General features: G+C 36.3%; 1 protein-coding gene across 4 annotated transcripts in view; it reads right to left on the bottom strand.

Moving 5' to 3' along the window:
• ASB5 (ankyrin repeat and SOCS box containing 5) overlaps positions 1–12,941 on the bottom strand; it is a 50,213-nt gene continuing 37,272 nt past the window's right edge. For all 4 annotated transcript variants that reach the window (XM_040966493.1, XM_040966496.1, XM_040966494.1 and 1 more), the window contains 6 exons: positions 7,825–7,904; positions 5,519–5,626; positions 4,360–4,510; positions 4,057–4,191; positions 1,682–1,873; positions 1–621 (listed from right to left, as the gene is read on the bottom strand). In XM_040966493.1, coding sequence (XP_040822427.1) covers positions 494–621; positions 1,682–1,873; positions 4,057–4,191; positions 4,360–4,510; positions 5,519–5,626; positions 7,825–7,904 — 794 coding nt within the window. In that variant the 3' untranslated portion in view covers positions 1–493. The remainder of the gene's footprint in view (positions 622–1,681; positions 1,874–4,056; positions 4,192–4,359; positions 4,511–5,518; positions 5,627–7,824; positions 7,905–12,941) is intronic.

Consider the following 12,941-nt stretch of genomic DNA (forward strand, 5'->3'; position numbering starts at 1 on the left):
TTCTTGAATGAAACTCATCTTTATTTTGAAAAGCATATTAATTCTTCTTTCTTAAAATGTACTCATATGCTGTTGTCAATATCAAAAACAGAGAGGTAACAAATTAACATAGCCAAAATTAAGAAGTGAATCCACTATTTGACAAGTATAATCCTATTCAAATTATAATTTTATTAATTCACATTCTTCTTTGCCATTCTGAAAAAAAAAACATAGAGTGGAGAATTTCTCATTTTTCCCTAAGTCACCAAGAGAATATATTGGAATAACTAACAACATAGATACCACAAATACATTATCACCCAAAAAGAGTAGAAATGGATAAAACAGTAATACTAACGAAAACACTTAAAATGAAAGTTGTTTTTTCTCTGATTCCCTTGGTGTTCTTTACTCATGTTAACTCAATCTTTGGCATAATTTAATAGTAAGTATTCATAAAACAAAGTCAAAATTTTTGATTTTCAGATTTCTTGGATTTGTTTTTACTGTTTTATCGGTACTGTAAGAAGTTCTGCAGTAGTGTTGGCAGCTGGAGCTGTGGGATCAGATGCAGTCTTGGTCTCCCAATGCAGTTGCGGATACAGAGTCGGCAAAGCTGGCAAAGAGAGCTTGGAGTAGCTATAAGAAGACAGGGAAGTATTTCTTAATTAAAATAAGAATTAACTTAGAATTGTTTGACATATTTATTATCATTTTTATTTGGAAGAGAGATGCAGAGACCTTTTATCCACGAACTCATTCCCTAAATGCCCGCAGGAACCAGGATCAGGCCAAGTTAAATACAGGAGACTCTGCTGAGTGAAAGGTCCCCAAATACTTGAGCCACACTTGCTGGCTCTTAGATCAGAAAGGAGAAACCTGCACTGACACCAGGCCCTCTGACACGGATGTGAACATCCCAAACAGAATTTCCGCCACTGAACCTGATGTTTACCCCTAAAGTTTTAGATGTTGCATAATCCATAAATAAAACCATAGAAGCTACAAAATTGTGCAGTTAGCTAAAAGGGTACATTCACCATACTAAGAACATTTATATAGAATTTATAGTGCTTCTAATTTATTTATGGGATGTTATTATAATTGGAATATAATCCATGCATGTTCTTTAAAGCATAATAAGTTTCAAGCTTATGAAATTACTGTTGCATTCAAAGCTTAGAGATAAATTTTGGTTTTTGAAAGTGAGATGACCAAAGCCCCCAAAGTGTTTTATAATAAAGGAAGAAAATTTTAAAATCACATACTTTATCAAAGTTTAAAAATTAAGAGTGATGCATTATAGTTTCTAAATTAGGCTTCAACTTTTAGATGTCTTACATTTGAAAACATTTTCTGGTTATATTTTCGCAAAAACCCTCTACAAAGTACATACTCTTAAAATGGGACATGTTTTCAAAGAGAAGTTAGCAAGAGTTAGATCAGAATCACATATTATGCCTCCCTGGAATGAATGAAATTTATTTAGTCAAAGAAATATGAACACTTACATACAATAAAAGGAGGAAATAAATAATTATCATGGAATCTCTTTTACAGATATGGCTTAAGCTGAAAATATTACTCCATTTATACTCAGACACAAATCCAAATTTATTTCATTGTTTCCTATTTCATCTCATCTATTTCAGGCAACTACATTTCAGTGTCTATCCATTTCCCCATGCACACTTTGTACCTTCATGTTGAAGCAATATCCTCTCTACCATGCTGCTGGTGGTAGCTACATCAACAGGTCGCAGAAGGTCTGTATTTTTGGCATTGATATCTGCTCCAAATTCTAACAGTAAGTTGACGGTTTCTGTACTGGATTGCTGAGCAGCAGCGTGTAATGGAGTATCCCAATATTTTCCTTTCTGTACATCAGCACCTACATTTAAATAGGGAGTGATAATAAATCCAAATAAAAAAATATCAAAAGAGTCAAATCCCTCAGCCATGGCATGGCACAAAAGGGAAGGCAATTGAGGAAGAGCCTAATGGGGCAGCCCAGGCTCTGTCTCTAATCAGTTACTTCTTGTGTATCTGCTTGCAGACATCAGTTTTGAAAAAAGTTCAAAAACCTATATTAAAAAGACTTTAGAATTTTGGGTGTACATTTACTTGTGATACAACCTTTATGCACTGGAAAAGTGTATACATATTATTTCATATACACTATTATTTTTGTATGATAAACAACACACACATATACATGCAATCTCAGATTTGATTACATATGGAGAAGTATTAACATTGTATGTTTTCTCTCAGATCTCATAATAAAAAATAATTTTAAATTCTAGTGATTCCAAAGTAATCATATTCTTATTTATTAACAGCACATGATTTTGTTCACATCTGTCACTATCAGTTAAGAACATATTACTTTTGTACATTTATTTTTAAGAAAATAAACTTCTTAGGTTTCTTGCAAAGCTCATTAATTAAGTTATGTGAGGGAACTTAGACAAAACATGTGATTATTTGGATTTTCCTTCCATTTCTCACTTACAGAGTAAGTTAATAAATACATGAAGACACTAGGCGTCTTAATCAGAAAGGAACATTGATGACACCTGCATGTCAAGCACAATTTTTAAATGTCAACATTAAGTCTCAATCCTACATGTGAAATTTCCTATTGTATATTTTATGTTTAAGTGCAAAGCCTAGAAAATGATGTTATTTGGTATCTGTGCAGTTAACAGTCTCATGTTATTAAAAAAAACCTATGATCCAGTAAATAAAAGGTTACAACACCAAGAAATTCTACTGACAAAATGCACAAAGGCTTTTTTTAAAACTTTGTTTTCCAATAATATCTGTGGAACAAATTTTGTCTGTAATAAGCAGTTTATTTTCAAAATCCCTTTACAGCCCTCCTGATACTTTCAAATACCAATAAAATGTGATCATTTTCAATATTTTGAAGGCAAATACAAAATATTTAGTGGAAAAATCATATAAGCTTTATGGGTTATAGTAATTTTATGGGAGAATAGGGCCTGAAGATAAAAATTGGCCACCAAGTAGCATCAGCATTTTTCCAATATTTTTCAAATGCAGTGTGATACATTTGGTGCAAAGACTAATATCCTAACAAAGGAAAGATGAGGCAGCATAACCTCTATCAGTTATTCGAAATTTCATGGTGAACATGTACAGGAAATAATCTGTCAACGATTATTAACAGAGCTCAAGTTTAAGAGTGTTAATGACGTAATGAAGATTAAGTAATAGATGCAGATCCTGCCATAAGGAGCTAAGAAAACAAAGCACATACAAGGGTTACTAAAACACGCCTTATATATCAGAAGCCAAATAACTGTCACACTAAGTGTCACATAAGTCCATTAACTCATCATATGTATATGTACGTATGTATACACACATATTCTAAGCACATATGAGAGAGAGAGATATATAATGCTTAGATATGAGATAAAGGAAAGACAAGACACAATCCGGTTCTCACAGGAACCCCCACTCCTATAGCAGGACAGAGAGATCACCTCAGTCTCAATAGCTTAGGAACACTGAAGGCTAAAGGTGGACCTTGGGGGATCAATTTGTTTCAGGTAATTGGAAAAGGGCATTAAATGTTTTCAAGCAGGCCGAACTGGCAGTAAAGTCTGTGAACGTGGGTAACGATTTATAGCAGGTAGAACATCAAGTTTTCCAAGCAGTTGCTACCTCTAAATTGGCTTTGATGGATTTAGCCACAGGTATATGTATAAGCATGTATATATGCACACACATATATACATATATATACCTGGTGACGTATTAACATTTGAGAATCTTAGATTCATAACCTTTTATAGGTAGAGATTTCAGATTCTGTTCCACATATAGTTCTACTTACGCAAAATAAGATTATGTACATATTCATCTGCAAGCCTTGAAGCTGATTTGCTAATAAATAGGTTCTTTTTATTGGGTATGCACATACGTTCCAGGGCTTTTACAAAAATAACATTTTTAGTGATGATATCTACCTTTATAGAAGCTTACAGAAAAAAATCATTGTATATATGGACAGAAACAGAAGACTTTGATGAAGACAAATACCTGCATAAAGAAGCTTCCAGATACAATGGAACTGCTGTGACATACAAGCTACATAGAGAGGAGTGCCCAAATGAGGAATGTCTTGGTCAACATCTATGCCCCAGGATATCAATATGTCGAGACACTCGTGGTGACCTGCAGACCCAACACAGACGTGAGCTTACATTGACCTCCTGCCCGCCCCCACACATACCCCTTCTCCCATGCATATCTTGTGATATCATTCATAAAATGATAAGAGGAACACTGCAAGCTGCTAAAGGAACATTCTCCCCTTGTCAGCTGGGCTCATGGCGAAGTTACCTTTACTGGCAGCTTCATGTGTGGGAGATGGAAGACATGACTCGAGCTGGGCTTTGGCGCCATATTCCAAAAGCAGTTCTGTACAGCTTGTGCTGCCTTGCGAGCATGCATTGAATAATGGAGTCACACCATCTATTGTGATTGCATTTACCTAAACCAAACCCAAAAATCTAAGAGTAAGATTCATAAGTCATACAGGGTGAATTTAGTTACACATTTTTGAAAGTTATGCCACCTGCTGATACAAATGAAAAAAAATGTGTACAATAAATGAGACACAGTACAATTAGTTCATACACATCAATGAGAAAAGGCTCTACAACTTCTAGAAGTAAATAGAAATAGATGCAGTAGATCATTGCAGGAATGAACGTATGGTAAGGGAAAGTCATAATGGCATATCTATTCATAATAGCGATGTCTTAAAAAATAATGCGAACAAAATACAGAGGTGATATAAGGATGAAGCCACTTTGCTCTATTTTTAAGGAAAAAAATTTAAATTTATATTTTTATATATTTTAAAAGGTTTGGAGGCAGCGAGAGGAGAAGGGAAAGAGAGGAATAGAGAGAAAGAGACATTTCTCTTCTGTCAGCTCATTCTCCCCAAACAATCACAATGCTGTGAGTGGGGACAGTCCAAGGCCAAGATCCAGGAACTCTGTCGGTGCAAGGGTCATCACCTGCTGCTCTTCAAGCACATTAGCAGGGAACTGACTTGGAAACAGAGCAAGTGGAACTCCATCTGATGTAGGATGCAAGTACCAAGTAGTGGCTGAACGGGCTGTACCACAACACTAACTGGTTTAATAAAACAGCTGAATTGATAATTCTATTCTGAGAATTTATCTAAGATAAATCAGCTAAAGGGTGGACAAATGCTGTTGGCAGGAAGACATTTAATCGTGGCTATTTAGAATTATGAAAGCAGAAAATAACCTGAAAATGTCCATGTTACAATACAGCCTGCTACCCATTTATGCAGTGATCGGAAATCCTTTGTAGTTTAGTGGGAAGTCTGAGGCAATCTGAGAGCCACATCTTTATTCAACTATTTTTGAAAGTAAATGAGAAAGAAGGAAAGCAAATCAAAATGAGAACTTGATTGATTTCCTTAGTCAGTAGGTAAGAAATTATTCATGCTTTTAAATATACTTACATTAGCTCCAGCTTCCAGAAGTGTTCTGGCACATGCCACGTGATCACCAAGGCAGGCCTCATGCAGTGGAGTGATTTGGTCTATGGTTACCGCATTTACATTATAACCCTAAATGTGACGTAAGGAAAGTACATGTTAAATAACAGCATCTCCACAGCTCTCTCAGGATATTAAAGCTAATTATATTGATTTGATCAATATACATTATACACATTTATTGAGATGCCACATTATGCTCTATAGGCATGCTTAACTGTTATTCACATAATTGTTTTATGTTTTAAAAAAAAAAATCCTGATAATTAAAAAAGTCATCACAGAGTGATATATTTTTAAGATCAAAGAATCTCTAACAAGACAGTTTCCAATACACCAGAAATGGTAATTCAAATGCCTCAAGGTGGTGAGTTATCCGAATTTTGAAGTCCAATTATTGTATCAGCACCAGACACTTCAGTACTTTATTTAATAGACTCTTCTAAACATTCTTGCAACTTTGGTTTTTTTTTAAATAATTTCATTTTTATTATGCATTTATTTTTATAGAGCTAAATCACTTTTCTAGCTATGGGCTAGAATACTTACTTGTTTGGTGCTATACAATTAAAGTTCAGACAAGACTGGGAAAAAATAAACTATAGTAAACTGCTTTTGAATTTTTTTATCACTAACCAGACATGATTTATGTTGTGACTAAATCTGGGCTAGAGATTAAGAGCTCTGATCCTTTAGATTAGGGTTTGATAGCTGACTGCAACTTTTAATTTTGACAATTACCCCAACCTTTGAATTTTAGGGTGGCATTTAAATGACAGTATGTTTGTAAAGCAATTATTTTTACCAGTGCCTGGCATAATAAAATGTTAGATTTTATTGTATTGTAATCATCCAGTAAAAATTAAGTTGAGCACTTGAAATTATACTCTGATAAAAAATTCACATATTAAGACTAAACTCAGTAAATATCATTAGAACATGACATTTTTGTCTTCCTGTTCTCTTTGCTCATCCACTATCTATTGATAACCATAATAATACTGTAATAGCAAAAATATTAAGACCATATCTTCTCAATATACTACATATTACTATAATCTGTAATTTCAGAGTAAAAATGAAGAATCTTGAAATGAGAAAAGTAAATAAAGAAACAAATGTCCCAAGTCTTTGCCACACAAACAAGTAGAAATTTTTTAAGACACTTCAATTTTGTTTTCAAAGTTTTCAATTTGGCTGCCCAACACGCAGGTTTAGAGAGCTGATCACGAACCAGAGTGACCAAATAACAGAAGTCAGTGAGGAGCTTCCCACAGTGCCCTGGGGATGGCCACTGTCCCCTTTTGGCTGACCAGTCAGCGGGTAGGCGACAGGCACTGAGAAATGCCCTGACAGCTCTCCTCTCAAAGGATAATTCTTCAGAATTTAGACTCCTCTTTTCCCTCCGTAAAGTAAGGAGCAAAATAGAGTTGTTACATGGTTCCCACAGAACTGCACATCTAAACTGGAGCATCCCAACCTAAGTCTTCATTTCACAGCTGAGAAAATAGACAGTTAGGCCATGGCTCACATAAAGCAACAATCTAGGACCCAGGTGGGCCTAGCGCCAGCCATTAGTAGTCAAGCTTTCTTCACAGCTACCTGAGAACACTGCTTTGTCTGTCCTATTGGGAAACACGAGATGCACGCCAAGTATGAAGAACACCTGTGTGTGGTGGGATGTACACACAGACCACTCTGCAAGTTAAAAAAATTTCTCTAACGCAGAGTGCTTTGACTTAAAAAACAAACAAAACAAACAACCAGCTATTCATTTCTGCCATGGAGTGTCTGAAGAGCAAAGGTGGAGATGACTGTTTCCATAGACAACACCCTATAACACATCACAGACACTCCACTCCAAACAAGATAGATCTGACATTTTCCCTGATCTCTCTATTTTTGGAATTTTTACATCTGAACAGACTGTAATAACCTGTACATGTTGTATGGAAGTAAGCCTATGTGGAATGCTCGTTTAATAAGTAATACCCAAGTCCTTTTACTACTTACGTATGTCTCAGCAAATATACTGTATGAGAAATTCAAAGCACTAAGACATATGCTTCTACTAATGTATTTATAAAGAAATTTATAAAGTGTTTATGAAGAAATTTCAGAGAAATGAGAAGCTATTAAATTGCCAAAGATAAGTTAAAATCAGGGCAATAGTAAAACGTAAGCAATGCTTATTGTTTTTCATTGATTTGTTCTGCTTGTGCGCTATGCATGTGCAGAGAGGGCACATTTTAAACCATGTGTAGTTTTACCTGTGATAACAGTGTTCTGAGAGCCAGCAGACGACCCTGACTGGCTGCTTCATGCAGTGGTGATCTATCTGCCCAGGAACCTGTCGAAAAGGAAAACAAAAATCTGTGAGTCAAAGTCAGCCCTGATAGACACAATCAAACCCAACGTAACGTGAGTTATTCCTACTCAGCATTTATAAGGTGACCCAGATACCTAGCATATGCAAGGAGATGTGATTCTTACGAGAAGTATCCACATACACAGTTTCCAAATCTGAAGGGTCATAATGCAAGTTTGGGAATTGAACTATTATTCCAGGTATTCTGTTTTGAGTTATCCTCCAAAGAGGACGAGGATTCATGTCACTGGATCAGCCAAACCAACTAACCAACCAAAAAACCCCAAAACCCTCTGTTTTATTATGATTTTTCATACAGAAATCAGGGGGGAAATCTTGTATTTTTAGCATGGAATGGTCCTCCGTGAACACTACCAGTGGGCCTCAAAGTTCTTCGGGTCTCCTTGAGGTTTAGAAGTTACAACATGTTGCCAAAGACAGAAAATGGCTGAGTCCCAAATGTGAAAGGCAGAGGGGGTTGTGTGGGCCCTTGGGAGGGGATAGCATGGCTGGTAGGGGCATATCATCTGAATTTGAATGGTGCTGAATTACCAAGTGCTCATTCACAAGTTGTTGGTTCTCTATGTGGCAAGAGTGGGTGGACTGGGGAAACCCTACAAACTCAGAGTGCCACATTTATGTGTCTTTGCTTCTCTCCCAATAGAAATACTGGTCCCTCTTAAGCAAAAATCCCTCTTTCCTTCTCTCCCACAACTCCTCTTGGTACCCAGCCACCACCAAGAGGCACAACTTTTCCTTTCATCAATCTCACCCTGATGGTACACCGCAGGTGGCTCTGTAATACATACTGGGGTACACAGTGCTTTTCTGATGACTTAAGCAGGATCGAAATTACTGGTTTGATATAATGTTCATTAGAATCGCTATTAAGGCCAATCAAAAAAAAAACACAATAAAACTATTTAATGGCGTTACAAATCAATAAATGAAAGCAACACTGAAGAGAAAATCTTCCCGGTGTTGCGTGACTATGGTTACTGATATCTGCCTCACTGCCTGTTATACCCCAGCCATAAATCCATAGGATGCAATGTATAGAACAGTCTTTTATAAAACTGCAAATGAATGATAACCTAATTAAAATGAACACAGTTACTCATCCTCACCATGTACCCTATCACTGAGTCTAAAGGTACTTTTACTAATCCTTACACTGGTCTTTAGAGGTTGTTATTAGTAATGTCTCTGAGGAAAATGAGACGTAGAGAGGATAGGTAACTTGCCCAAGTTCAAGAGGTTCAGACTGCAGACATAATATTCAAGCTGCAGCTTCCAGGTACAGTGTTTTTAACTGCAGTTCTGTCTCTGATTACACACACACACACACACACACACACAGCATGCTGAACTGCAAAATTATACATTTTGGTGAGTTTTTTTTATTGTTATTACTTGATTGATTGTCATTTCTTCTAAAATCATCTGGAGCTAAACTCTCTGAAGCGGCTTACTTCATTCTTCTAATAATGTAAGATTAAGAAGTTGCCCATTGCTGTGATGAGATAAGGTGCTCAGTGGCAGGATACTATAGAGATTGTTGAGGCAGGTTTCCACCCAAACCAAGAAGTAAGGAACGAATCAGCCAGAGAAACAAAAAACTAAACACTGTTCTACAATCTGAGGTAAATTATCACCAATCTTAATTGCACAAAAATTAAAATCAGTTCTCTCGTACTGGAATCTATTTCTTAGATACTCAGGGAAAATCAATTGTGTGCCATTTTTACTAATCATTTTACAGCTTCAAAATATAGCTATATGATTCAGATGTCCCTTTCTCATATTTTTCCCATACTCTGACTTAAGGCGAAAAAGGGCAAAGAGAATTAAGTCATGAAATATCGATCAGAATAAAGATATGCTTAAGTATGTCCTGGAAATAGTGAAATTCTCAAGCCATTTCTTGCTCATTTTAATCTGAAGTTTCAGAACAATGATAAATGAGGTTTAAAGCATTATAAGTTTCAGAGAAAGATGAAATCATGTTTTCTTTCCTTATAAAGATGAGTAAATAGATGTATAGATACAATTTAAAATGTCTCCACAGTATTATTTCTTTGTTTTCCAGAAAAACAAGTAGGATACCCAATTATTTGAACTTTAAGTTGAAATGAGATACTGTTATTAGCTTTTTTACATTACTTCTTTTACGTGTTGCCTGGTGCCATTACATATTCAATGCATAATTGTGCTAATGTACACCAACAAACATTTGCTTGTAGGGCAAAATTGGGAATCAAACTACTAATTTGAAGGAAATTGAAGACTAAGTTTTAATTAAAATACATAAGTTACCATCAAAATAATATTTTAATGTAAATGAGCCTCTTCTTAAAATATTTATTTATTTTTATTACAAAGTCAGATATACAGAGAGGAGGAGAGACAGAGAGGAAGATCTTCCTTCCAATGATTCACTCCCTAAGTGAGTGCAACAGCTGGTACTGTGCCAATCCAAAGCTGGGAACCAGGAACCTCTTCCGGGTCTCCCACGCTGGTGCAGGGTCCCAAGGCTTTGGGCCATCCTCAACTGGTTTCCCAGGCCACAAGCAGGGAGCTGGATGGGAAGTGAAGCTGCCGGGATTAGAACCAATGACCATATGGGATCCCAGCACGTTCAAGGCAAGAACTTCAGCCGTTAGGCCACTGCGCTGGGCCCAAATGAGCCTTTTTAATCTCTAGCTCTAAAATGAATTATAGTGCCTTAGTAGTAATTTACAGGGCCTGGTGCAGTAGCCTACTGGCTAAAATCCTCACTTTGCATAAGCCAGAATCCTATTGGGTGCTGGTTTGTATCCCAGCTGCTCCACTTCCCATCAAGCTCCCTATTTGTGGCCTGGGAAAGCCATACAGGATGGCCCTGCACCTGTGTAGCAAACCCAGAAGCTCCTAGCTCCTGGCTTCAGATCTGCTTATCTCTAGCCATTAAGGCCAGATGGGGAGTAAACCAGTGGATGGAAGATCTTTCTCTCTGTCTCTCCTTAAATTTGTAAATCCGACTTTCCAATAGAAGTAAATAAATCTTAAAGAAAAGTAACTTAAAATTGCTTATTTATTCATTAAACATTTTGATCAGTGATAGAAATTCTGGAGAGCTTCATAATATATTATCATTGTGAATATGCGATTTTCACTATGAATATGCAAACAATAAAATATGACTTTCAAATAGCTTGCATATGTGACACCGATATGACAACATAAATGAGTAGTAGAGTGGTAGTAAACTAATCAAGTTTTACGCAATCAGTACTTAAGCATGTGTCAGCAATCACTTATAATATTTGTAAAAATCAGGTCTTCTTATATAACAGTTTGTTACATTTTTGTCTTAATTTATCCCTAAAAGATATATGCTGAATTATTTGAGGCTGACCCTGCAGTTTCCCATTGTCATGAGCTGACATGATGAACTCACTAGATGAAGGGGCTGGTAAAGTCTCCAGAAAAGATTGGTTTTGGGCTCATTCATATCCAGCATACTATGAAGGTTTTAAGGGGCAGTCATGCTGAGGGTATTTGCATCTGAGGGCCTATTTTGGTATTCGTCCCAGCCAGCTCTCCTCCCTTGCACTCTAATGTGTTTGTTCATCAAATTGTTTGCATGAGTGTTCTGAACAATTTCTATGTTACTTGCTGGTGTTCAAAAAAAGAAAAAGAAAATGAAAATGATCTCTTAAAAATAAGCTGTACAAGGGACAAGATAAATATCAGTATTCAAATTTATCACTCCAGATCCATCTCTTAGTTTTCCTCTTGGGATTGTCAGGTTTCCATTTTGCCTGTCACTTTCTTTGTCATTAAGGCTTCAGTCCAACAAGATAAAACTGAAACCAGATTTTACTTGTGTGTCTATATAGTAATTTGCCTTTGGTTTTATCATTGTAACCCCTCACTGGCATGAGAAAGAAGATCAGTCTGCAGAAACTTATTGAATATTGCTTCAGCATTCTCTCACTCCGTGAAGCAGGGGAAAAGCTTGCAAAATTTCACTGTCTTGTTTTTTTTTTTTTTTTCCTTTGGATGAACCGAGCACTGTATAGGAGCCCACAACCTCTCACTGTTTTCTGAAGTGGAACAGAGAGGGGCATACAAAGAGAGGAAGAAGATGATCAGGAGTGAGAAATCAGACGGAGTCCGGTGCTGAAAGAAGCCTGAGAGGAGGGCAGCCTGGATGTGCACCCCTTCATATGTTACCCAGCCTCGCTGCAATCCCACCTGCCTACTGAACGGAAAAGCACTCTCGGAAGCAGGAATTGGAAAAGGAAAATGAGCACCGTGAGTGTCTGGCATACAGATACACAATAAGGAACTCCCAGCACTGCTTGCTAAACAGAAACTGATAAAGCAGACTTCATATGAAATTTAGGGAACAACCTGTCCCCCCAAACTAAAGAAACTCAAACCATAACTAGTATCTTTCATTCACTAAGATGTTGTACAAAGCTATCAGCTTGACTAAACAGACAACATAAAGCAACTGAATGATTTATATGTATGCTTCAACCAATAGCAATTGTAATGCTGCATTTTATCTTTCTGAATAAGAAACAAAGCTATATCAATGTGTTAAAGGAGTAATTTCTAATGTTATGCAAGCCACCAACAAGTTTTTTTTCTTTTGCTTCTTAACTTGTGAGCAACCCCACCTCATTTGTTTCCTTTGGAAGACTTTCTGTAACTAATCTGGTAACATGTGAGAATCGAAGGATACTATATCAAGTTCCAATTTCTGTTTTGAACTAAACCTTTATTCCTTCCTGTGTCTCCTCTTCAAAACATGAAATTCAGCAACTACAAATTTCTCTTCAAATGTCTTCAATGCTAAATTGATAGAATTTATATTAGGAGGATTTATAAACTTTTTAATATCAAATAAAATATAAATATTTAAGATAAACATTATGATTTTGCAAATGTGTTCTACTTTAATTGGGTAACTAAGGCGAAAACAACATAAACCATAATTGAAAAACGTTCTAATGAATTCTTTAGAAT

Source organism: Ochotona curzoniae, unplaced genomic scaffold (genome assembly GCF_017591425.1).
Source record: "Ochotona curzoniae isolate NIBS_2020 unplaced genomic scaffold, NIBS_Ocur_1.0 scaffold_4505, whole genome shotgun sequence".
In the NCBI taxonomy this organism is placed as follows: domain Eukaryota; kingdom Metazoa; phylum Chordata; class Mammalia; order Lagomorpha; family Ochotonidae; genus Ochotona; species Ochotona curzoniae.